General features: G+C 45.1%; 1 protein-coding gene across 3 annotated transcripts in view; it reads right to left on the minus strand.

Annotated features, from left to right (window-relative positions):
* Positions 1 to 27162, minus strand: part of COL26A1 (collagen type XXVI alpha 1 chain) — a 254279-nt gene that overhangs the window by 7101 nt on the left and 220016 nt on the right. For 2 of the 3 annotated variants that reach the window (XM_006114229.5, XM_006114228.5), the window contains exons 8-13: positions 20058 to 20150; positions 19251 to 19312; positions 13856 to 13918; positions 8223 to 8267; positions 4314 to 4358; positions 2856 to 2940 (exon numbers count right to left, since the gene is read on the minus strand). In XM_006114229.5, coding sequence (XP_006114291.1) covers positions 2856 to 2940; positions 4314 to 4358; positions 8223 to 8267; positions 13856 to 13918; positions 19251 to 19312; positions 20058 to 20150 — 393 coding nt within the window. The remainder of the gene's footprint in view (positions 1 to 2855; positions 2941 to 4313; positions 4359 to 8222; positions 8268 to 13855; positions 13919 to 19250; positions 19313 to 20057; positions 20151 to 27162) is intronic. The other variant, XM_006114230.5, reaches the window with a different exon arrangement.

The following is a 27162-nucleotide window of genomic DNA, read 5'->3' on the forward strand; positions in this document are numbered from 1 at the left end:
GGTACTAGATACAAAATTTGTATCTGCATCTGCAAAATAAGCCATGGATATCTGCATCCACATCCATGATACAAAGTGGATATCCGCAGATTTGCAGGGCTCTACTGATCCAACAACCTGCATTTTCTAACACTGAGGAAGTGCTCTGAAGCCAGTTTACCACAGAAACACAGGATACTAGAACTGGAAGGAACCTCGAGAGGTCATCAAGTCCAGTGCCCTGCCCTCACGGCAGGACCAAGCACCACATAGACCATGCTTGATAGAGGTCTGTCCCACCTGCTCTTAAGCATCTTTAGTGATGGAAATACCACAACCACCCTAGGCAATTTATTCCAGTGTTAAACCATCCTGACAGCTAGGAAGTTTTTCCTAATATCCAACCTAAATCTCCTTTGCTGCAATTTAAGCCCATTGCTTCTTATCCTATTATTAGAGGTCAAGGAGAACAATTTTTCTCCTTCCTCCTTGTATGGAGGCCTTTCCCATTGGGTTGCCTTGCAGTTGCTCAGCCTTTACTTGGCACAGGGTCTATTTTGTGACGTATTTATGTTTTTAAATTGTACATAAACGTAGACTGAGACAAAGTCTCAAATTAAATATAAAATCAATTCTTATGTTTGGTAAGTGTCACCCCTTAACTGATACAATTACACTGCTATAAAATCTTATTAATTTATGTGAGTATAAATGGATACTCAAAGTAAAGGGCATTGGAGAATCACATCCAACACCAAGTGCTTGGAGTTTTAGATGGCCTGTGTATTCTTCCAAAGGAAAGTGTCAGTACCAAACAATGCTGCATTTCACTAGAGCAGGTTTATGCCAGTCATGAGTTGATGTGATCACTAATAATGCAGAGTTTGTCACATGATCATGTTCCAACCAGGATGTCAGTATTTTGCGAATTCCTCACTGAACAATCAAGTATGTTTCCCAATGTGCTGAACAGCTGGAAGGCGAGTAGATATTCCCGCTTTTGGCCTGGGCTTAGAACATCTTAATGTCCTCAACTTTGAAGCAATTGTATATCCAAATAATGTAAATGTTGAGAGAACAACAGGCCCTATAGATTATGGCTACTTTCTTGACTGTATGTGAACATCTATATAGAGAATTTCCCCCAAAATAATCTCTTTCCTGCTTTCCTGTTGTTTGAACATAGACTCCCCTGTTCCCCGGTTCTTAGTTCTTTGTATTTTGATTGCACCTAGAGGCTTGAATCATAGGGCCTTGATTGTGGTAGGTGCTATTCATACAGGGTGAAAAACAGACACACACACAAAAAAAGTGAGTAATAAGTCAGGAAGAATGGGGGCAGGAAGGCCAAGACAAATCAACACATTCATGGGTTAAATTTCCAAAAGTACTTAACCCCTATTTTCAAAAGTGACCCAGAATTAGCAGGCTGACTTTTATTGACTTTCAATTAGACGCATGCTCTAAGTGCCTAAGTCCCTTTGGTCCATTTGAAAATTTCACTGAAGCCATATAACCCACCGAGATCCCCACTGACTGTGATCTGTTGTCATGTGTGTCCCTGGGGGGGTGGATCTTGCAGAGAGATTTAGAAGACGGCAAGGTTGTGCCTTGCTTAATATATCTTGCGAGGACCTGCATGTCAGCTGCACTGAAGGAAGTAAAGGGTGCTTGGCCAAGAAGCATTTGCGTTGATGCCAAAAGCCCTAATCAACCTCTGAAAGGCACAATGGCAAACATATCCAAAACATTTTGCCCTTACTCCATTTCTGTAGGAAAAACTTATGCATAGCAAGCTATATCTCTGTCAATGGAGTCCCAGCTCCAAACCAAGTGATTTCTCTTTGTTACAGCAGAGAAAACTCTGAGCTCTGCGAATCGGAAAACTCTCCTCCTCTGACAAACGGTAGTAGTGGGGAGGGAAATGGCTTCAACTGAATCACTCCGAGTATTGAGGGCTTCATTTTCAATAACGAGAACTCATGAATCTAAGCGTCTCATGTTTCCAAAAATCAGTGTTCTCTGAATTTTAATCAGAGGAGCTGCCTGGGTTTGCAGGCTAACAGGCTTGCTTTCCCTTTCAGACATGATGAATATTAAGAAGGCACAATCCTCAGTTGATGTAAGTGAACTCCACTGAAGTCAGGGGACTATGGCGAGTGATCGCAGCTGCGTATCTGGTCCATAGACTCTGCAATGGGAACATTTTCGTAGCGGTTGCATGAAGCAGAACACAATGCAACTTGAGCTGGAGCGGTACTACGGACTGTAATACAAATGTGTCTGTGGGCACTGGTGTGAAGACAGAGCAACTCCATTGGAGCTGCAGGCCCTCCATATGTGAAATTCAGGCACATTAGTCACCCAATTATAGATTTAGGAGCCTCACATTAGGCACCTAGTTTTTTAAAATCCTGACCTAAATGGCTACTGTGTGAACTAGCCCTCGAAGTCAGGTGAAAAGTCATACTCTAGGAGCAGTGTTTCTTAAACTCTGTTCCACGGCACATCGGTATGCCACGAGGCAGTCGAAGGTGTGCCACGGAGAACAACAGAATTCAAAATGGCTGCCCTTAAGTCAGCCGGCAACCTTTTTACCTTTTAAAAAAAATTTTTTTGTTTAATAACTTTTCCCCGACCCCTTTTTTCCCCTCAATAACTGTCCTCTGGCCCTTCCCCTCCCCCCCCCATTTCTTTTGCGTCAACAAAAATTCCTTGGTGTTCCTCATAACAAAATATTGTTTAGTGTTCCTCGGTCTTAAAAATTTTAAGAAACACTGCTCTAGGAGTCTAGAACAAGCCAATTCCAGCAGACAGCATGGGAACCGAGCGATAGCTAACTTCTCCAGAAAAGCTACTGGCTGAGACATACTCACCATGAATTCCTATCATATGCTCTAGAATTAACACCCTCTCAGCTAAAATCTTCAGGGCTTCTCGAAGTTGTTGAACTCCTTCTCCCTGCAAGAGGGGAAAAAACAAAACCTGCATATATGGCTACTACATATGTACATTTTTTAAGTTCATAAGGCAATCCTCCAAGACTACTGTGGTAATGTAGCCCCTGACACTGCTAATGATTTCATAAAACAAAAACCGGTTATAAGTCTATGGAGAACAGGGAGATGTCTCCATACACATCCAAAAGAAAGCAATGAGGCAAAAAACCCTCAATTATCAACCCAAATTGTGGCACCTCTAAAGTTTAGAGAGGTTTGGCTCCAGCTCCAAAATTTTTAGCTGGCTCTGATTTCCATAGTGTGCCAAACCATTAACTCTGTCAATTTGAATGTTGTTAAACAATGAGGCTTGGATTGAAACCTTGTGGCTTGTGTCCATTTCCACTATTTACTTTGCAATTAAAATATTCCTTGCTAGGCAGATCTGAAATTTGTTCGGCACATCACTTGGGTGGGCCTGGCATTCCCTGCAGTGAGTACCACCAAACTGAAAAACGTCGCAAGAAATGCTTTTGCTGCCATTTTGTGAAATCACCCAAGTAATAACTTGGGTCGGGGAAAAAGAGTGTTGTCTCTTTCATGGCTGGGTATCAAATATCTTCCTCTTGATTAACGGGAAAGCCAGGGATCAGGAGGCAAACAGGAGCGAAAATCAGACCTTGTCAAGGGGCCGTATTCTACAGGATATGGGACCCGATCGGTAGCTGATGAGGCACTGGACAATGACTCCAGAGTCCCAGCTCAGCTACTGCCTTCCTCATCACCCGGGACAAGTCTCAATCTAAACCTAGGCCACATCTGAAAAATGGGGATAAATAGCACTGCCCCCAGGGCTGGCCTCACCATGAGGTGAACTGAGGCGGCCTCCTCAGGTGCCAGACTGGGGGGGGGGGCTCCACTAGGACACAGAGTGTAGAAAACTGTGTCTGCTGCTGGTGCATATGTAGGTAGCAGAGCAGAACCACGAGAGGAGTAGAACAGGAAGAAGGAAGAATTGAGACCTTTCAAAGTTCTGGCCCAAGCAAGGAGGCATCATTTGAGCTCCCTGCCTCAGGTGCCAAAATGTTGTGGGCTGGCCCTGACTGCCCCATGTCACAGGGGTGCTGTAAGCCGTTGTGTCCATTAATAATTGTGTGGTGCTTAGACACTGATCAAACCAAAACCACTTGGGTCCAGATTTTGAACATGCCTGTGCTCCTGGATACTGGAGTCTGAGATTAATGCCACCTCCCTTGTCTGCTCTTTTATCTTTGTGATCCCCTCACTCCTCCATTTATATCACCAGCAGTCCTGCACACGGAATGTGGTCCCAAGGACAGTAAACAGTCTTTTCACCCCTAGAATAATCAGGCAGCAGTAGAAGTGTTGTCTTACATCAGCCCCTTTATCTCCTTCTTCACCCTTCTTGCCAGGTTCACCCTAAAATGAGACAAACAAGTTTCCACGTAACTGAGGAGATTTTGGCATCCAGAATAATTCAAAGCCCTTCCCTCAAAAAAGTCCCCGCAGTGGAAGGCAAATTGAAACCACAATTTCTCAAAGTTATGTCATCTGTCCTTTCCCATGGGGGCCAAATTCAGCTCCGGTCTAAGCTGTAAGAATTCCCACTTTCTTTGCTGCGGGGGTGTCTTCCCATTACAGTTGGCCCAGACTGATGTGAGCTATATGATAGTAGCTTTGCAATGAACCACTGTATGATGGCTGTAGCCAGGGACCTCGACCAAACTGTACAGGCAGTGCGAAGCTTTCCCCGTAAGCAACACTTTACACTTACGTTAAAAATGGTACCAAATGGAGCTACCAATAACCACCTCCAAACATGCACACTTTGCTACTAAGTTGATTTTTTCCAGAAACATTCATACTGACTATGCAAGAGTACCATTTATTAGCCACGTCGCCCTCAACCTTGCTACAAGACGCTCGTTACATTTTTACTGAAGAAAGATCCCTAGTTTATTGAGACAGTTTGTCTGACAGTCTCCTGCTGCCCACTCATCTAATCAGGAAGTGTCTGCATTTCCCAAGCAGCAGATGGCACGCACAGATTAAACCACAAGCTAAATAAAGACTAACAGAAAGGTCCCCGAACTGCTGAGTAAGGCAGCTGGGATTAGAGCTTGGCTCTTCAACCACATGGGGCATGGCAGAAACATTTCAAGCGAAGCAAGATAGTAGCAAGAGAGTGGAGAATGCCATTTCAGGAAAAACAAGAGCTGTCCTCCCTCCCCAGACCCACCACAGTGGCACCCAAACTGCCAACTGTTGCATAAATAAGCCTCTGCCTGAGCTTACTTGATTTATATACATGGATTTTCTGAAACTACACTAAACGTAAAGTGTAAGGTTTTAAACTGCAACTCATAGTGATCTTTGTCAAACCTTGCAACTCACTGTGATCTTTGTAAAACTTTGTAATCTTTGTAACTCTCAGCCTCCTTGCTTGTAACTTGCTCTAAACTGCATTCTCCCTTGAGTGTGAGTGTGAGAGTGTGTTTGAAGAAGACTGGGAACAATGGAGCACATGGTGATGAGTCATCACAGACTGCTGCTTTTGCTGGATAAAGGGAACTCTGGACATGCTCCCTGATGACGAGGTAAATGAGTCACAGGAGCCATTCAGACACTATATAAAGAGAGGGAGCACATATGAGACTCTTTCTTCCCCTGTTCCTGAGAAACTCCTCTCTACAGCCAGTGTCTCTCCTCCTGACCAGTTTCTCCAGCCATGATGAGCAGACAGACCCTCCAGGATCTACATGCGTTGGCTCCTTCTGCAACCCATATCCCTGTGTGAATGCCTGAGGGCAGGAATGAATGTGTGTTAATGAGTGAGTGAATGAAGGTGTATGTGTGCTTGTTTGTTTGTTTGTGTGTGTGTGTGTGTGTGTGTGTGTGTGTGTGTGTGTGTGAGAGAGAGAGAGATAGCTCTGTATCTTCTTTAGTTTAAACCTTTGGTGGCAGCTCTATCTTCTTTGGTTTAACCTTGTAGTACAAATAGTGGAGTGCTAATTCCTCAAATAATAAACCAATACTAGTGTAACCCTGGATGGTCTCCAGTGAGAATATTTTTGGGGTAACACCCTTTTGTTCAATTTGCTTGCTTCCCCCTGTTGTTTTTCATTTTCACCAGAACTGCAATTGTAAATGCTATCTTAGCTTGAGTCACGTCATTCCAGAGTAGGGATGTTAAAGACTAGTCGACTAATCAACTATCCGATAAGCATCCCCCTTGCTGCCTCTAAAAGATGGAATTTTCATCGACTAGTCAACTAGTCAATTAACTGCATTTTAATATCCCTATTCCAAAGGAGTCCCAGCCTACTCAAAAGCTGGTAGTCTCAGAATTATTATAAGAAAGCCTGTTTTCCAGAGATTTCCAACCTAGCCTTGCAGATAAAGGCGGTTTGGAGAATTCAGGCTTGCTGGTAGACTTTCAATGACTTAGCCACACCCACACTCTGAACTTGTAGGGGGTGTGGCCTTGGGGAGGGAGATGTCTGTCCAAGGTTCCAATGTGGGAGACAGCTTTATTATTATGTCAACAGGAGACCTGGTAGGAAGCAGTTCCTGTGGGGATGCTCTGAATTAGCATGTCCACTCTGCTTCACAGGCCATGACTACTTCCTGGTCACTGCTGCCCACTTAGGCAGCAGGAAAGTTTCATCCACCTTGCCACAGCCCCTCTCGTCCCTCTTTGTGCCAGCAGAATGTTAGCAGGAGCCGGCCTGGGAAAGCGGTCAGCAGTCTGCAGCAGACACAGACTGTACAGCACCTAGTACAACAGAGTCATGATCCATGACAGGCTCCACAATACAGGCAGTCCCCGACTTACGCGGATCCGACTTACGAAGGGGGCTTTCTCGCCCCGGAGGTCGAGGTAGCGGATTGCTACCTGCGAGCTCCGGGGCGAGAAAGCCCCGTTCGTAAGCTGCTCTGGTGCCCCTGGTCTGCTGGAGACCGTCTCCAGCAGACCAGGGGCACCGGGCGGGTTCCCGCGCTTCTGAGGCTTTGCCAGAGCAAAGCCTCAGAAGTGCAGGAACCCGCCGCTGCTGCCGCTTCAGTCCGGGTGCCTGTGGTCTGCTGGGGACCATCCCCAGCAGACCACAGGCACCGGGACTGAAGCCGCAGCCGCGGGGGGTCCCGCGCCTCTGAGACTTTGCCAGAGCAAAGCCTCAGAGGCGCGGCACCCCGCTGCCGCTGCGGCTCTGCTCCCGGTGTCCCTGGTCTGCTGGGGGGGGGGTGCGGCTAGTGTGCCCCCTCCCCCCCCAGAAGACCAGGCTTTTGTTTTGGACCCTGGAGCAGAGCAGCTGGGGCGCTGCCGATTGGTCCTGCAGCGCCGCTCTGGGCACTACTGGACCAACCCGGCAGCACCCCAGCTGCTTTGCCCCAGGTCCTGATTCAGCCGCTGCTGGTCAGTTTCAGCAGTGGCTGAATCAGGACGCCTGGGGCAGAGCAGCTGGGGTGCTGCTGGGTTGGTCCAGTAGCGCCGAGGAGCGGTGCTACTGGAGCAACCCAGCAGCACCCCAGCTGCTCTGCCCCAGGCGTCCCCAAGTCAGCCGCTGCTGAAACTGACCAGCGCTGACTACAGGAAGCCCGAGGCAGAGTTGCTCTGCCCCAGGCTTCCTGGAATCAGCGCTGATCAGTTTCAGCAGCAGCTGACTTGGGGAAGCTTGGGGTTCTTAAGTTGAATCTGTATGTAAGTCAGAACTGGCGGTCAGTTTCAGCAGCGGCTGAATCTGGACGCCAGTTCCAACTTACATACAGATTCCACTTAAGAACAAACCTACAGTCCCTATCTTGTACGTAACCCGGGGACTGCCTGTACAGATAACGAGTATAGACGCGGCTAGAGCATATGGCCTCATCTGGGCAATGCTGAAGTGGTACATCAGATACATCTTCTGCACTTGTCTTTTGCTACCAATTTCTCGCTCCCGAAGGAAAAATTAAAATTTGTGGAACTTCTAGACGACTAGCCCCACTCCTACATCCAGCCCAAGGGTGGAGAAGAGCTATGAGATCATGCAGTCTGCTTCCTCAGCCCCAAGGAAGGTGTACTGTATTTTCTACTGCTTTGTCCACTTGTCTATAAAGTATAGCACTAAAAATGTAGTGTTTCATTTGCAGCTCTCGGAGCTGCTGTCTCCTGAGCTGGATGTTGTATGACTATCCGGAGAGAACTTCATAGTCCACACAAGTGATATTTAAGGGGCTGGACATCTCTATCACATACACACACACACACAGATTCTTTGTCACCCACACGTGTACAACACTTACAGGCAGTCCCTTATTGCCCCTCTCTCCAGACAGGCCTGCTTGCCCCTGTTGGAAATAAAGCAAGTGTCATTTTTGTTTCCATTGGATGAAAACAAAATGTCATGTTACCAGTGGAATTAAAACGGCTTAACTAAGAAACAAACTCAGGAGACACTCTGGAAGTTCCTTTCTCTCAGCATGATCTCTTTCAGCATTCAAGCAGGCAGCTTGCTGGGTATTAGGTCTCAAACACCAGTTCTGAAGCCTCCCAACATTTGGGGCATGTCTACACTGCGGCGTTATTTTGGGACACTTCCGGTATCCCAAAACAGCTATTCTGCGTCTTTTGAACAAGCCCATTATTCTGACATCCCTGTAAACCCTGTTGCATGAGGATTAAGGGTTTTGGAATAGCGGTTTATTTTGAAATTTGGTGCTGAGCAGACAGTGACAAATTATGAAATAAGCTATTTTGAAATTAACTCGAAATAAGTGATGTAATTTGCATAGCTCAAATTGTGTAGCTTATTTTGAGCTGAGGGGAAGTGTAGATGCACCCTCTGGCACCCCAGGACTATCTTTATAATATGGTTCAGGGGGTAGCCGAGTTAGTCTGATACAGAAAAAACCAACAAATGGTCTGGTAGCACTTTATAGACTAACAAAACATGTAGATGGTATCATGAGCTTTCGTGGGTAGCCCACTTCTTTAGATGACCGGAGATCTGAAGAAGTGGGCTGTGCCCATGAAAGCTCATGATCCCTTCTACATGTTTAGTTAGTGTATGAAGTGCTACCAGACCATTTGTTGGTTTTTTTTATAATATGGGTTTGCATCCTCTTTACTTCAGAGAAGTCAGCTTTGTTAAAGCAGGGAGAAATTTGGCCCTGGAGTTTCATCCAGAAATACATTCTCCCATATGGTATAATGGATAGGCTAAGCCGGATTGGCCTTAGCCAGTGAACCAAAGGCTCTAAAATATCTCATTATGATTTCCCCTTAAGACTCCCTCATGTGCAAGTGTAGTCTCTGTCTGCAAACATGCTCATCCTCTTCTCCACAACTAGAACAACTACACTTCTCTGATGAAACATGGCTTTTTCTCAATTTTTTTTTTCACAATTTTCATATTCTAGGTTTTCTGGGGCTTTTTTGGGTGAAACAATTCAAAACAACAGTTTCAAATCCATTTGAAAAATATTTGGTTTTAGTCGAATCAAAATGAACATTCTTTTTTGTTTCCGTTCCTACCTCCACCCTCTTTTTCCCTCTGGAAAAAGGGGGCAAGAAGGAAGTACCCACACTGTGATTTTTTTTAATTTAAATTTGGCTAAACAATTTGTCAAAAAATTGAAGTTTCAAGAAAAATTGAAAAATTTTGATTTCATTATACAGAATATAATTTCCATTTTCTGACCAATTCGTTCCACACCTTTCACATCCTTTTTTGCTGCTATGAACGTCCCAGCTGGATGTAGGATTTTGCATTTGGCAAAAAGTAGAGCTACTTTTTCATATGCACATTTTTCCCTAACTGCTTATTTTTATATGAAGGACCACTTTGGAACAAGCTACTATATCAAACAACCCGCATTAGAGAGACCTGTGCAATACTTGGTAAGCCCAACTGTCAGAACTCTATACTGATTAAAAGCTTTCCCCACCAAAACAATACAAGATGCTTAGACCCTGCTTTGGGTGAATCAGGCCCATATGAAAGTATAAGAAAACAGAAATTAATTGTGCTAAGGCAGTAGGTGGCACATTTCTGGACAATTTCCCAAGGGTCCTGGTGAATTCTCCATCACTGACAATTTTTAAATTGAGATTAGATGATTCTTCTATAAGTTCTGCTCTAGGAACTGTGTTGGGGAAGTTGTATGACCTGTGTTGTACAGCAGGTCAGATTAGATTATCCCAATGGTTCCTTCCTGGCTGTGGAATCTATGAATCAAAACAGCTAGTTTATCCTCAAATCCTGACAGTAAAGAGGGCCCTTCCCTGTTACTCTGCTCTGGCCTTCATCAGCTTGTACAGTCTTTGCACTTTGTCCATGCAATGCCAACACTAATTCAAAGATGCAGCATCCACTTCCCCACCCCAGACTGATGACAAAGCAGTGTGGGTGGCCAGGGATTTCATGACTCTCAGCCAGCAGATATGATCTGTGTAAAAAAGCCTGCACAATGTCAGAACTATCTATTCATTGTCTGATTTGGAAAGAGTGTTTATATACATGATCAAAAGGGTAAGAACAGAAGAATGGCCATACCGGTTCAGACCAACTGTCCATGCAGCCCGGTATCCTGTCTTCTGACTCACCCATGCCAGATGTTTCAGAGGGAATAAACAGAACAGGGCAATTTTGAGTGATCCAGCCCCAGCTGTCCAGGAAGTTGGAGATTTAGCAACACTGATAGCCCAATCCTGCATGAACTTATCTCATTCTCTTTTGAACCCAACTGTACATCTGGCCTTCACAACATTCTATGGCAATACGTTGCTCAGTTTGGGCACGGTGTGAAGCAGTAGTTCCTTTGATTTGTTTTAAACCTGCTACCGATTAATTTCACTGAGTAACCCTTAGTTCTTGTGCTGTGTGAAAGAGAAAATAGTACTGTCCTATTGAATTTCTCAATACCATGTCATACATACCATCCTTTATAGAAATGTTATTTTCTTCTGCCAATAAAAACTTTAGCCATTGGCTTTGCAATTAATCTATAAACAGAGTTGGCTGGAAAATGGCGTTCCCATTCCAAAGGAAATTCCAAACTTTTGAAAAAATTTTGTTCCAAAACAAAACAAAAAGTAGAAATCTTACTATATATTTTAGAAATGTGAGTCTGTCTGTCCATCCATCTGTGAGTCCATTTGATTAAGAACTCCTCTTAAGCGGTAAGAGGTAGGACCACCGCATTTGGTAGGCAGCTTCCTCTTATCATAACTTAAAGCAAGGTCAGGGTTTGGTTGTGCCAGGATAATAGGATGTGCCTGGAATTTGATTGTTTCTCATAAAATGGAAAGGTAGGGGGCTGGAAGGAGGGAGTTATACTTCAGAATCACCCTGGGCACAGCAATGAGCCATAGATGGGGCCTGGAACAGCTATAACCCACTTAGGCCAGCATGGGGTGAGGGTGGAGAAAAGGACAGCTATCTATTATACATTTTAGAGTTTTTTCTGTTTATGTGTCTGTCGATCCCTCAATCGGGGGACATCCATCCCTCCTCGGACTACGCCCACTGGAGCTACAGTGGCCAAGGACAGGCACATCTCACGTGGACCCAAGCTGCTGCAGTGAGAGCAGGCTGGGGTTATCCTCTCTCCCCGGGGCAGCCTGCACACTGAACCTCTTATCCCCAGCCCCACCCCAGAACAATGATTTAGATGCAGAAAAACAAAACGTATTTGAATTAAGGATCCAAGCAATGCCGGGTAAATCTAGTTTCAAAATAACTCACGGAATGGAAATTAAACAATTTCTAATTAGAAAAAAAATTGTTTTTATAATGTTGAAACTCTGTTATAGTTATTACATATAGACTAAATGAAATGAAACAAAACATCAATATTTTTAAAATAAAACAAGTCTAAAAGAATATTTTAGATTTTTCCCATCCAAACTTCTTCAGAATAGACATCTTCATGTGAAATATTTTTCCAAACTGTCCCACTGAAAAACTTTCAGCCAGCTCTAATCCGTAATATTTAGCAATGGTGTAAAAGATGGAATTAAGCCACCTATAAAATAGTCAAATGCATAGTTACAAAAGGGCTCTAATCAATTCTATTGGCAGAAAGCTTGATAGCTTGATATATATAGTGTTCTCTTCATAAATAAAAGTGGCCCTCACTGCAAACTGAAATAAACATCTAGTAGCGATAAGCAGTACTTGGTAACTAGATCTGAAAGACCACTACATTTATCAGCAACCTCTATGTCTTCTTTGCTTTCAGTGTGTGTATTGGACCATCTAGTTTGAGTTGTTGTTGCTCTAATGTAAAATCTAGAGAGATGCAGGTTAAGCCTGTCACTTGATATGCTCATAGGCCTGGAGAGACTCCAAGCTCATCTGAAACTAATCAAACTGCATTTGACATTTGCCTTTCAAAGCCCTCCCAGCCATCAGTCTGCCCTTCAGACTGAAAAAAAGCAAATAGCAGGGGGAAGATCAGAGAGAAACAGGCAAATGCACATGATTTGTTCACCTGATTTGCAGATAATGAGCTTTACCTATAAATCTATAAGCAGGTAATTCCTCTTTAAAGAAAGAAATACATTAAAACGGCAGACCCCTCGCTCCCACTCTGGAAACAGACCACCCTGGACATTTAGCACTAAAGCCTTTTTACAGCAGTTTTTTCTTTCCAGAACATGTAGCATACTCCATCAACGGTAACTTTTTCATTCTGTAGCTTTACTTTCTGGACATAATCTCCTCACAAGGAGTCTCTCTTATCAATCCACTTCTCCCAGTGCTAAGTTCTTAAAAGATTTCATTCTACAGCCCCTCCTAAAAGGTTCTCCACAAGCCACCTACCATAAGGGATGGGCAATCCTAAGGAGTTTGGGAGGTAGCAGAAGTATCCCAAAGTTCAAAAACTGCTGTGCACATCTTTAGCTTGCCTGGATACTGGGTTGGTAACCTGGAGAGAAAAGGCTCTCGCATGGGGGTGTGGTTTTCTGTTTTGTTTTTTTGGGGTTGTTTTGTTTTTAGGGTATGTTTACACTGCAAGCTTATGTAGGAAAAAGCTATTCTGGAAAATATCTTCTGGAATAGCTTATTTTGAAATAGAGCATTCACACTACAAGGAAGCCTCAAAATTTGTCCAAGGCAGGCTCCCCTAACGTGGATGAGCTCTCTCGATTTAGAGCCCCCGGAGGCACTGAGGAGGAATAACTTTAGAATGGCCCTGGTGAGGAGCAATTTCGACATAGCAGCAGTGGAATGTCCACATACCCCCTCTTCCAAAAGAGCTTTTTCAGAAGATGCATTATTCCTCATGGAATGAGGTTTACCAACATCAAAAAAAGCCCTCCGTTATTTCGATTTTCTTACGAAATAACGCAATGCTGTGTGGACACTAGTATTGTTTTTCCAGAATAACGTCCATTATTCTGGAATAACGGTGCAGTATAGACGCACCCCTAATGTTGCCCAACTTGGAAACAAAGCTCAGCAAGCTCATCTTGCTGTATTTTGGGCATTTAGTCAAGATAGTGATAACAGGACACAAATGAAAGTAGAAGCCAATATTTTAAGAACATCATATGGCCCTGAAAATGGCTGATTCAGAATAGTTCTTATTCTATCTAGTATGTTTTGCCTTTCCTTTCCCAATAGCAGCAACGTAACTGAGCTAACCCATTTGAAATGCTAAGTACTTGAGCATTTATAGTAAAACCTGCTCCCCATAGGCATTAGGTGTCAAGTGTTCACTATCCTGAAATATTCAGAGGTAAGTTTATACCCTGTGAAAGTAACATGTCCCCCTCTGCTTGTGAAATGTTCTCACTTATTGATTCTTCCATCATAGTCTGAATTTATGTGCACCTAATCAATCAGAGAAGGCCTATGTTGATTTCCATCTTCTGAGGATTGGAGCAAAAATGGTTGTGAATCTTTACATATGATGAAGTTTTAACTTACTCTTTCACCTCGATCTCCTTTGGAACCTTTAGGCCCAGGCTGTCCAGGAGAGCCCGGAACACCCTAAAAGGCAGATGCAGGATAAAAAGATGTTTCCATTATGTATTTTATGAATGGAACAGTAAATGAAATCTCCAATGAACATCTTGGGTGGTTACTAACACCTCACAAATAGTTATGGAGAGTTGAAGGATTGGAAAAGTCAGAGTATAAACAAAAACATTCTTTTCTTCCTATCTGACTTGCAACATTATCATGGCTTTGTCTGGTGGTTAATATCACAGTCAAGATCAATATCTACAAAGGAGCTTAATTACCAGAAGTCTTGAGATAAAGTCATTCTTCTCCACTGGTGACCATTTTATAGATTTATTCAACCCAGGGAGCAAAATTCTAGGCACACATTGGGCTTAATTTGAAAATTGTTTATTTGGGTGAGTGAATCTCATCAGAATGGTTTCAAATGCACAATCCAATTAAATCTTAGGTATGTTTGCTCATTCTGGCCATCCTGCTGGGATGCTTTATATCTTCAGGATGGGCATTGCCAAACTTGGATGGGGGCGCCACAAAGTTTCAGCACACATTTTTACGGTAGCCTCCAGAATCAAATGGAAGTATCGCTTGAACCTATCGGCTATGTCTACACTGGCCCCTTTTTCGAAGGGGGCATGTTAATTTCAGAGATCGTAATAGGGAAATACTTCAAAGTAGGAATAAGATCCTCTGGAAAAGGGCGCTTTTTCCGGAGGATCGGGGCCAGTGTAGACGCTCTTTTCCGGCTTTTCTAAAAGCCGGAAAAAAGCGGCGGACATTTTTATTTAAATGCCGCGGGGGATATTTAAATCCCCCGCGGATTTCCCTATTACGATCTCTGAAATTACCATGCCCCTTTCGGAAAAGGGGCCAATGTAGACGAGCCCATCCTGTCTAAGCAGATACCCCGAGACTGTCAGATTGATTTTAGATGCACAAATTGAGAGGCTTCAAAAGGGAGGGACCCATTTTTTTGTGGTTGGAAGTGTTCAGTGCTTTCTGAAAAAGCAAGCCGCCTTAGGATTGCAACAGAGAAGAGAGGCATACTCCCATTACTTATGAAAATCTTGGTCATAGGGTAGACCCACATGAGTCACCTGGCTTAAGGAGGTTCATAGTTAAACACAGTCATTTGGCACTTAGTAGGAAATACTTTGATATATATGAACCAATATAAATCTATGATGCCTATCAACCATCCAGTTCCCCCGTTTTCTTTCGAAGTTTGGAGGCCTTGCAGGAGAAAGACTTGGGAGAAGAGACAGCAGATTAAGAAAAAGGAGGTGAGCGGAGTGCTGCGTTTGAGGCACATGGAAAGATGGGCAAGGGGCAGAGTTCTCTGGACAATGTTTGTTAAAAAGTTTGTGCTAATGTGCCAGTTTTTCCATGTGCCTCGTTGCAGCATACTCTATATCAAGGATGGGCAATAATTTTTAAAGGGGGGGCCACTTAAAAATCTTTGAAGTGGTTGCAGGCCTTCCCCGAAGGGACGGGGCTTTGGGCGGAAGGGGCGGGGCCCTTAAATAGTAGGAGTTGAAAGGGTTCAACGCCTCCCCGGCGACTCACAGGCAACACATTAGCGGGGAGGCGGCAGGAGCTACGAGCCTTTTCAACACCTGCTAGCGTGTTGCCTGGGAGCTGGGACACGCAAGCCCTTTCAACTGCTTTTATTTAAAGGTCTCGCGCCTTCCCCGCAGCTCTCAGGCAACAGCAGCCGGGGGAAGGTGCGAGCCTTTTAAATAGGAGCTGTTGAAAGGGCTCACGCGTCCCCAGCTCCCAGGCAGCGCATTAGGGCTGGGGCTACGAACCGCTGTGCAGGCCATATAAAAGAGCGAGGTGGGCCAGATTCGGCCTGCTGACAGGCTCTTGCCCACCCCCGCTCTGCATAGACTGTAACACTCCTTTTACTCTTACCTGACTGCATTGAAACCTTAATGCTTCTGTGGAGCTAACGTCAACTATAGGAAGAGGTCTCCCTCATGTGCAGCCAAATCACTCCATAGGAGTTGAGAGACTCTTATGTATAGTGCAGAAGCTCCACGAGGTGAGGGGAAACAAGAAATCATGAGATTCTGTAATCTAAGACTCTCATCATTCATACGTGCAGATGGGCATCCCTAACTTCTGTATGTTTGACTTTGAGCAGTTAAATTTGTAACATTACATTAGCACTTTTTAAAAAAAGGAAGCACAGGCTGCACTTCTGTCATTAGTAAAGATGGGGCAGACTTTAGACTGAGGGAACTCAGCATAGCTCCACTGAAAACAATAGTCAGACAAGTTTCCACCAGCTGACGTTTGGGTCCATCTTTACAATCTACCTACCATGACTAAAGCTCCTTCCCTCCCCCCACATGTACATCCTGCAAGTTCAGAGGCCAGAGTTTAAGAGATGCTTCTGTTTGTTTTGCCCTGGTGCGTTACTTTACATTTTATCATGTTAAATGGCATCTGTCGTTTTGCGGTCAAATCTCCCAGTGTGTTTATATTCATCTGAAATTTCCCACAATTCTCCACAGCATTTGATAATTGAAACAATTCTGAATCATTGGCCAAGTTCACACACTTGTTGTCCATTTTTCTAGCAAGTGATTAATTAATACACAGTAAAATCAAATTTCTCCAATTCCCTGCTATCCCAAGCTCCTCCTTATCAGAATCAAGGTTATGTCCCTCAACAAATCACTTGCCCCTCCCTGTGTCTCCCTCAATTTCCTTAATTCCCTATCATCATTTTATCTCTGTTTTATGTCCTTGAAAGAGTTTGGATTGGCAGCTGGACTACACATTCTGAAACATTGTTCCAAATATAGGTCTCCTGGGATTGCCAACTATTAACTAATTACTACTTTGACGAGTCAACCATTTATTATCACTTCTTTTCTTTTTCCTTAGCCAAATTTCAATCTGTGAACAGACTTAGTCCCTCTTTCTGTAGCTTTCCATAACAGCTTGTCAAAGTATAGGATCTACCAAATTACAAAAATCTTTTTTAAGCCACACATAATTCATAGAGCTGGTCAGGAATTTTTCCATCCAAATGTGTTTTGACTGAAAATGAAGTTTCAGGAAAGTTTTGATTTTTCCAAAAGCTTTTTTTGATTTTTCCTTTCTGAAAAAAGCAACTTGGATCAAGCTACATCAAAATACTTTGGTTTGTTGAACTGTGTTTCCCTACGGTGCTGCATAGTCTCATAGGAGTAACAGTTCAGATATCAGATATCAGATAACAGTGATAGGGAATAGCCAGCATGGGTTTGTGAAGAACAAGTCATGCCAAACTAATCTGATAGCTTTCTTTGATAAGATAACGAGCCTTGTGGATAAGGGAGAAGCGGTGGATGTCATATACCTAGACTTTAGTAAGGCATTTGATACGGTCTCGCATGATATTCTTATTGATAAACTAGGCAAATATAACTTAGATAGGGCCACGATAAGGTGGGTGCATAATTGGCTGGATAACCGTAGTCAGAGAGTTGTTGTTAACGGTTCTAAATCCTGCTGGAAAGGGATAACAAGTGGAGTTCCTCAAGGGTCTGTTTTGGGACCCGTACTATTCAATATCTTCATCAATGATGTAGATATTGGGATAGAGAGTACTCTTATTAAGTTTGCAGATGATACCAAACTGGGTGGGGTTGCGACTTCTTTGGAGGATAGGGACATAATTCAAAATGACCTTAGCAAGTTAGAGAAATGGTCAGAGGTAAACAGGATGAGGTTTAATAAAGAAAAATGCAAAGTGCTCCACTTAGGAAGGAACAATCAGTTCCATACATACAAGATGGGAAGCGACTGTCTAGGAAGGAGCATGGCGGAAAGGGATCTAGGGGTCATAGTGGACCACAAGTTGAATATGAGTCAACAGTGTGATGCTGTTGCAAAAAAAGCAAATATGATTCTAGGTTGTATCAACAGGTGTGTTGTAAGCAAAACTCGTGAAGTCATTCTGCCGCTCTACTCTGCACTAGTTAGGCCTCAGCTGGAGTACTGTGTCCAGTTCTGGGCGCCACATTTCAAGAAAGATGTGGAGAAATTGGAAAGGGTACAGAGAAGAGCGACAAGAATGATTAAAGGTCTAGAGAACATGACCTATGAAGCCAGGCTTCATGAACTGGGCTTGTTTAGTTTGGAAAAAAGAAGATTAAGGGGGGACATGATAGCGGTTTTCAAATATCTAAAAGGGTGTCACAAGGAGGAAGGCGAAAATTTGTTCCTCTTGGTTTCTGAGGACAGGACAAGGAGTAATGGGCTTAAAGTGCAGCAGGGGAGGTTTAGATTGGACATTAGGAAAAAATTCCTAACTGTCAGGGTGGTCAAATATTGGAATAAATTGCCAAGGGAGGTGGTGGAATCTCCCTCTCTGGAGATATTTAAGAACAGGTTAGATAGACATCTGTCAGGGATGGTGTAGACGGAGCTTGATCCTGCCTTGAGGGCGGGGGGCTGGACTCGATGACCTCTCGAGGTCCCTTCCAGTCCTATTATTCTATGATTCTATGATTCTATGATCTCATGGGCTCATTTTCTCATATGGACCAGCATCCTTTGCCAGACTACATATCCCATGCTACAACTCTCTCACCCCTCTGACAGGGCTGCATGGTGCCTCATAGGAGATTTAGTCCATCCATCCTGCTCAGCCCAGGTTGCTTGGGAGAAAAGGGCCATCAAGGACCCAAACTAAAACTCCCAGGAGGCAATGCAGCTCCCTAGGGAGATACCGGTCATTACTGAACTAACTCAACATGAAGGCTGCGTCTAGACTGGCATGATTTTGTGCAAATCCTTTTAACGGAAAAGTTTTTCCGTTAAAAGTATTTGTGCAAGAGAGCGTCTATACTGGCATGTGCCTTTGCACAAAAGATTTGCTTTTGCGCAAAAGCATCTGTGCCAGTGTAGACGCTCTCTTGCGCAAGAAATTAATGTTGCTGTCTACACTGGCCCTCTTGTGCAAGAATAGTTGCGCAAGAGGGCTTATCCCTGAGCAGGAGCGTCAGAGTATTTGCGCAAGAACCACTGATTTTGTACATTACAAAGTCAGTGTTCTTGCGCAAATACTCGCGGCCAGTGTAGACAAGCGGCAAGATTTCCAAATCAAGTGCTTTGCCATTTCCAAATCAAGTTCTTCAGAACATTTTGTTCTGAGAAAAATTTCACTATTTCAGCTTTTTAGTCTTGATCTGAGATACAAAGTGTTGAAATATTGGAATGTCTTCTTAGATGCAAATTCCGATTTCCACTGAGCTCTAATAATTAAATATTTCATCTCCTTTCTACAGAGATTAATTCCATGCTCTGCTCTGTTCCCCATCTCCCTCTCGCCCCCACCAAGGCACGGGATAAAATTGCTTACTTGTGATCCAGGAACTCCAGTAGGTCCTGGGGGCCCCTTGGGTCCTGAAGTGCCTGGAGGTCCTGGTGATAAAATCATAATCTGAGACAGTTTTAGAGAAACCGAGAAATTGAACCTCAATTTCAATCACACTCATTTCCTTTCATTACTCCAGATTAGCATGTCTCTCGCTCTCTCTGCACATATCTCACTGGATCGTCAGGACATGGCTCAAGCACTGGCATCAAACAAAAGATAGATGCACATTCTGATGTAAAAACATCCCCTGCATACTAGGGATGTTAGCTATCGTGTAACTGAATAGTTACATAACCACATGAAATGTTAGCGGTTACATGACTATTCACTGGTTCCCACTCCTGGGGAGTCCCCTGCCACCTTGTGCTGCTGCCTCTGTATCAGAAGCAGCAGCACGAGGTGACAGATGGAGCTGGTCTGAAAGGGGACCCAGTTTAAAACCCAGCTCCCCGCTCAAACCAGTTGCCTGCCGCCCCATGCTGCTGCCACTGATACAGAGCCCCGTTGACAGAGGGTGCTGCCACAGAACAACCTCTGTCTGTGGCGGGCCCAGGCCCACCGCGGACAGAGGCTGCTCCGTGGGATGCCACTGCAGCTTCTGTCCGCGGGGAGCTCAGATCCACCCACCACGGACAGAGGCTGCTTCGCAGCAGCCTCCTCCACCCCTCCATGCTGCTGCCTCCAATAGAGTAAAAAAATGCCACTAGACCTTCCGCTCACATAACCTGAGAAGACTCTTTGGTTTGGTTTCTCCTCATTAATGCGGTCCAGTTCAATGGAGTCTGTTACCTGGTGGCCCAACAGGCCCTGGTGCGCCACGTGGCCCTGGCAAGCCAGCCATGATCGTGTCTATGATGGTGGAAGCCAGCTGGGGTTCTCCATCTGTGGTAAAGAGCAGAGAAATGAAGGATTGAAAAGATTATCAGCAGCAGCGTCCCGTCAGACAGGATTTCACACTGGGCAGGCTGGAAGCTCGAGCTAGCTGTCGGCCAAGGAGCGAGAGTGTTTAATTATGTGGAATTCTGACCATTAGAGCAATTTCCCTGGCTGTTCAGAGGAGAACTCACCCAGAAGCTCATTGCAAAATAAAAGGCTGTGATTTTCTACTGGGGGAGCCAAAGCAGCGATCTCGTTCTTCTGGGTACTCGAGGCTCTATACTTCAGGCCATCATGTGCACATACTGGCTCTGGATCAAGTGCATTTGTATTTAGTCTCTTTCATGCTCTTTTTCATCCCTCCACCCTGTTCCTTCTAATTGCCCCCAAAGAATTTTCCCCTCTGTCGAAATCAGGGTGCTTGTTTAGCTACTGAATCCCACGGCCAGTTGCCAAAGCAGGGAACTGGGTAGCTGCTTTTCTGCACTACAGTGTAGAATAACAGTTTGGTTTTGAGAGCCTAGCCATGTCACCTGTAAAACATCTGCTCATCAAGTCTCTGGGCCCAGCATATCCGCCCTACACACTCCCTACGGATCCATAGGTTATTAGGGTCCATTAGGGAAGCCCTGTTCATTGGAAGATACAAAAGCGCTGCGGACAATATGTAAATTGCAGAGGGTGAAACGAAGACACCGAAAGCAAGCGACCTGTCCATTGTCAAGATTCACAATCCACTGCTTTAGCCACTTGATCTTGACTCAAACATGCAGCTGGAGCCCTGAGCCCTTTAAATCACTGCTGAAGCCCCACCTGGCATGCTCTGCATGGCTCTGAGCGCAGGGGAGGTGTGTGTCCAGAGCCACAGTCCAGATGGTGTAGAAGACTGGCTTCCACAGCTCCACCCCTTCCTTCCAAGGCCCTGCCCCCTGAAGGGGTGCAGAGCCAGCCCTCCCACACACTTTGCCCAGGGACACGCGGAAGCTGTTTGCACCCCTGTCCTGATTTAAACCAATTCCGTAGTCTCAGGGATTTATTCCTGGCTTTGTGGTTGACCTGGACTCTAATCAGCATTTCTCTAGTCGTCTGACCTTCCTCTGGATTGAGAAGCAGAGGTAGTGAAGGACAAATTGAGAAAAGACACACAGGCATCTTCAAAACTTGAAAAAAAATGTAACAAAACCATGTAATAACACTACACTAATACAAGGCATGATACTTCAGCAGTGCCTTTTGGGGAACATGGGCTAGAAATGCTAACCGTTGCTTGAAGAAACAATACACAGACGCACACATGCACACATAATCTTATTACATATCACTTGCGTCTTTGCTGTAGAATCCCTGGCCATGAGCCTCTGCCATGGTCCAGTCAACACATACTGCATGGAACAGTCACCCATGACAGACAGCTTTCTGAAAAGCCCGATTTCCCCCAGCTACTGCTCTCCATGAGCTAGAAACTTCCATTTCCTCGTGCCTGTGATCTCAAACCACCATTAGTCTGTTCTCCCCCCCCCCCAGATGTTTAGGTCGCTGGGCTATCATTAGATGGGATTCTTTTCCGGCTTAGAGGAACACTGATGTAAATATAGAGCAACCCCTCAAACATCAGTTTTGTGGTATACTCCACAATGTCGTAAACGAGAGCAGAATCCAGCACTACAAATATCAAAATCCGGGAAGCGAGCCCTATTTCAAAAGAAATCTGATGAGGTTCAACAAGAACGAGAGCAGAGTCCTGCACTTGGGATTGAAGAATCACAAGAATTTTTACAGGGGACCGACTGGCTAAGTAGCAGTTCAGCAGAAAAGGACCTGGGGGTTACAGTGGATGAGAAGCTGGAGATGAGTCAACAGTGCGCCCTTGTAGCCAAGAAGGCTAATGGCATATTAGGTTGCATTAGGAGGAGCATTGCCAGCAGATCCAGAGAAGTGATTATTCCCCTTTATTCAGGGCCGGGTTGAGTCATTCCTGTGCCCCAGGAAGCAGGCGTGCAACCCCGCCTCCCGGTACACTGTGAACCTTACAGCTGCTATCAGGTGCGTAGCGCCTGATGGCAGCTCTAAGGGGCGACATGCGGCCCTCAGCCCCAGTGCCCCTTACAGCTGCCATCAGCACCCCCCATAGGTTGGTGTCCCAGGCAGCTGCCTGGCTACCCTCCCCCTTAATCCAGCCCTGCCTTTATTTGGCACTGGCGAGGCACATCTGGAGTGTTGCGTCCAGTTCTGGGCCTCCCACTATAGAAAGGATGTCAACGCATTGGAGAGGGTCCAGCGGAGGGCGACCAAAATGACTAGGGGGCTGGAGCACATGACTTACGAGGAGCGACTGAGGGATTTGGGCTTATTTAGTCTGCAGAAGAGAAGAGTGAGGGGGGATTTGATAGCAGCCTTCAACTTCCTGAAGGGAGGTTCCAAAGAGGCTGGGAGAGGCTGTTCTCAGCAGTGACGGATGGCAGAACAAGGAGCAATGGTCTCAAGTTGCAGTGGGGGAGGTCTAGGTTGGATATTAGGAAACACTATTTCACTAGGAAGGTGGTGGGAATCTAGAGGTTTTTAAGTCCTGGCTTAACAAAGCCCTGGCTGGGATGATTTAGTTGGGGTTGGTCCTGCTTTGGGCAGGGGGTTGGACTCGATGACCTCCAGAAGTCTCTCCCAGTCCTATGATTCTACATAGACATACTGAAGGATTTTAACCTTTGGTGAAGCAATGGATATTGGTCGTTGATAGCTCCATGGCATGTACTGTGGAACTCTGGGAAATAGGCAAAAATGCAGATGCCCTCAGGGACAGGGCATCTCTGCACTGGAATCCAGGGAGTGAACAGCATGCCATGAACACTGAACGCAGGTCAGAGTCCAAGACACAAGAGCTCAATCACACAGTTATTTCCTAGACAGTCATTTTTGACCGTAGCCATCTTTCCGTCTTTGCGGCCCTGAAACAAAACGTCTGAGAATGCTTTCATGTACAAAAGGGAAAGGTACCCTAGTGAAGTGTGTAATCCAATTAATCTGAGTTTTATTTGACCATGTCAAAATCCATCAGGGTTTGTGAGTGAGATGGAACCTGAAAGTGAGCATCAAACATCAGAGAATGCATTACCAATTTCAGGGGATTTGTTTTTTAAAAGAACACGCCGTCAACAAAATTAAACATCCTTCGGGGGGCGGGATGCAGCAGTGGGGTTGCAAACTAATGGGATTTTAATTATTGCTGAGGGGAGAGTATTTGTGTTGTAGAAAATTCCAGCCACAGAGAACATTATGATGATGACAAACAGAGTTACTCCTCACAAATCCACCCACCCTGACATTAGATCATTTCGACTCAAAGTTATTTATGAAAGGTGCTTCTCTAATTGTGACACACTGAGGGAGGGGGAACTCTGCTTAAGAGCCCTTGAGCTCAACAGCTCAGCATTTGTGCTCTGCAGCGTGAAGGTGGGTGGGGGAATAGAACGTCGCTTCTTCTGTGGTAGCACAATCATTGAAAACTCACTGAAGTATTGGCTGGCTCAAGAGGACCACAACAATGTTCTCTAAATTCCTTACGTAGTGGGAAGAAGGACTGCAACATAAGCCTGTGTGTCAGAGGCCTGGTGTGAGGCCTGACGCCTGAACTAAAGTAGTGGTTGAGATTTGTTGATATAAAGCAAAGAAGCAAGTAGGTAGAGCCTGACTTTGCTTCTTTGTTTCATATCAATGAAGCTTTTCTGCTACTTTAATTCAGGCCGCAGGCCTCACACCATACATGGGCTTATGTTGCAGGCCCTCGTCCCTGCTTTTATACCTTCTATGGGGGAAATGTCATTCAACCACAAAGTAGTGGAGGATCCTTTCCCTTCTGTGTGGCTCGCCTGCGGCACTACCAGTAACATTGCCAGATGGTTGAAACAAAAATACCGAACAACCCCCCCCCCCAAAAAAAACACCGGGAAAAAATTCTGTTGAAGGGGCGAAAAACAGGGGGAGACCAAAGTTGTTGAGCAAAAAAAATAAAAGGACTCCAAGGACTTATTAATTAAAAAAAAAAAAAACCACCCCAGCATTAAAACAGCATGTCCCCTTTAAGAGTGAGTGCAGCGATAGGAACAGGGGAACGGTTGAGCACTACGACCCAGGGGAAGCATTGCTTCCCCTAGGTCTTTTGGCCGGCAGCCATTTTGTGCTGGCAGCCTTGGGGAACCAGGTAAGTATGGGGGCTGGGATTGGGGGACTGGGGTTGTTGGGAGCCAGAGGAGGCTCGGGGGGGGGGGGGGGGGGGGGGAGGCCAGATGCTGAGTGTTTGTAGGGTTGGCAGGTGCCCGGCTTTTTCGCTTCCTGGCCGGGGAAAAATTCAGAAAATACCGGACATCTCAGGTGTCTGGTATTCTCTGAATTTTTTTTACCGGCAGGAGGCAAAAATACTGGACTGTCCAGGGGAATACCGGACACCTGGCAACCCTAACTACCAGCTATGCATAACAAGACAAATTGTCAGTATAACAAAACAAATTCTGCTCTTGGCTATAGGATCTTTCCCATTTAAACCTCCCTTGCCTCAGGCCTTTCCAAACTGCTAGGTAGCCCAAAAAGTGCTCTGAAAAGGCAACCTGCTTGATATGGGCAGAGCTAGGAATTTGAGCATGTTGAAAAGGGGAAACTTAAAATAAGAACGTAAGAACAACTATACTGGGTCAAACCATGGACCATCCAGCCTACCAACAGTGGCCAATACCAGATGCACCAGAGGGAGGGAACACAACAGGTAATCCTCACGTGATCCCTCCTGTCATCCACTTCCAGTAAAACAGTGGCTAGGGACACCATTCCTACCCATTCTGGCTAATAACCATTGAACGACCTAACCTCCATGAATCTATCTAGTTCTTTTTTGAACCCTGTTAAAGTCCTAGCCTTCACCTCATCCTCTGGCAAGGAGTTCCACAGGTTGACTAAGCGCTGAAATCTATCCTGAGAGACAGTGACGCTTGTTGACCTGTCTAGCAGCCATGGGCATTCCAGGGACATGGAACTGTACAACTTTCACAGCCACGGAAACAGTTTTAGAAATGCCAGCATTCCTCTCCCCTCACTTTTCCGTTCCCTGGCCCGCATCTCTCTCTTATTCCTCCTGCTCCATTCTCTCCCTCTCTTCACTCTTTTCAGAAAGGCCAGCAGATCAAGCACTGAATGGGGATGCAGGCGATCTGAGTTTTGTTCCTTCTCCTGCCACTGTCTTGGTAGTTGACCTCAGGCAAGTCTCTAACTTGCTCTGTACCACGAGGAGGTTTATTTCTTAAAGGACTTTACCACAGATATGAGAGAGTGTACCACCCCGTGATCAGACCAAGCAATCATTTCCTACTTCCTTTCTCCAGAAAAAGCTCATTTCAGTTCATAGCCCTTTCGATGAGCTCTGAGATAATGCACCGAAAGCCCGCCCCTCTTATCTCCCAAGTGCATAAATTGCCCATTTGCCTACAGGGCAATACCAGATATTGTTAAGAACAGGGGTGGGGAATAATTTTTTACCAGGGACCACTTCAGGAAGGGATGGTGCCTCAAAGGAAGGGGTGGGTCAGGATACTTCCCTGCTTCTCCACTCAGAGACCATGATTGGACTGGCAGTGGGGGAACACTTGAAGTCTTCCCCCCCCCCCCATGGCTTGGGGGTGAGGGAGCACGCGAAGTCTCTTCCTGCTCTGCCAGGAGCGTGTGGCACTTCTAAGCCCCGTGCGCTCCTTGCAGGATGGGAGCAGGGTGGAAACTGTGTGTGCTTCCCACCACGCCCAGACCCTGATTGGCCTGGGGGCAGGGGACCAGACCACAGAAGCCCTTTTGCCCACCGCTGGTTTAGAATCTGGCCCATCTCTAATGATTCTGTGTTAAGGATAAATTCTCCCCATTAAAGGCTTGATTTGTTGAGACAGGATGGAAATGAAGTAATCCTGTCTTAATTCCTGCCTGCTACCTGATCTGGAGAGACACAACTGGGACCAATTTCTCTACCGCAGCACAGTAAAACTGTGAGAAATTGTTTGTCTCCCCCCCCCTTTTTGGCTTCTGCTTGTTGATAAAAGCTGCCAACAGGAACTTGTGATTAATAAACCACTGACATTAACCATGATCAGGCAGAACCCGAACACTGGTTCATAATAATCGGATTCGGCTTTCTCACATAACGTAGATGCACATGCTCATTAGCTGGGGTATACTTCCCTCTGCTGTCAGCACATGGGATCTTATGGTTATGGTTTTCAGATGTGCTCCATTTAAAAAAAAAATCCTATCTGATATTTACAGAACTGGCTTTTATTGGCAGTAGAGAATTAGTTTTCCACCAATCAGCAGTAGCACAAATAAGCCAACAAGAGTGAAAGGGCAGATTATATAGGATGTGGATTTAAGTAAACCCATCATCCCATATTAGAGACCTATCCTGTTAGTGAACCTTGTATTAATCACAAGTAGTAGCAGCAAGCAAGAATTGTTTAGAGTTTTGCACTTAGATACAATGATGGAGACTCTACAAACATCTGAACTAGACAGACGGGTCGAGATCAGATATAGACCAAAACTCCAAAAGGCTTAGCACCACTCTCTGTACCTACAAATCTAGCCCAGATTCCATCTCTTATTGACATCAGTAAAGCTAGAACTTCACTACTGGGATGAAATTTTGATTGGCCATACGCTGGAGAGATTTCACTGCTACTGAACATTTGTGGAAACTAGACCCATGCATATCCTGAACACGGATCTAACAGGAATCAGCCAAATGCAACTAGATGCTGGATCTTGGGGTGCTGTTTCACCGACTGGCTTGAAGTGATTTCCATCATATAGAAGGTTTACATTTTGGTTCAATGGCTCTCAGCTCTCCCCCACTGTGTTCCAGGGACCTCACATGATGTTTGCCAATTTCACTCAATTTCCAGTCTCAAAGATTCCATCTGGCTGAAAAATAGAGGATGCAAAATTTCTCATGAAATATACTCACCTACGTAAAAGGGACAGTAAGTAACAATTT

This window comes from Pelodiscus sinensis, chromosome 21 (assembly GCF_052426305.1).
Source record: "Pelodiscus sinensis isolate ZL-2025 chromosome 21, ASM5242630v1, whole genome shotgun sequence".
Lineage (NCBI taxonomy): Eukaryota > Metazoa > Chordata > Testudines > Trionychidae > Pelodiscus > Pelodiscus sinensis.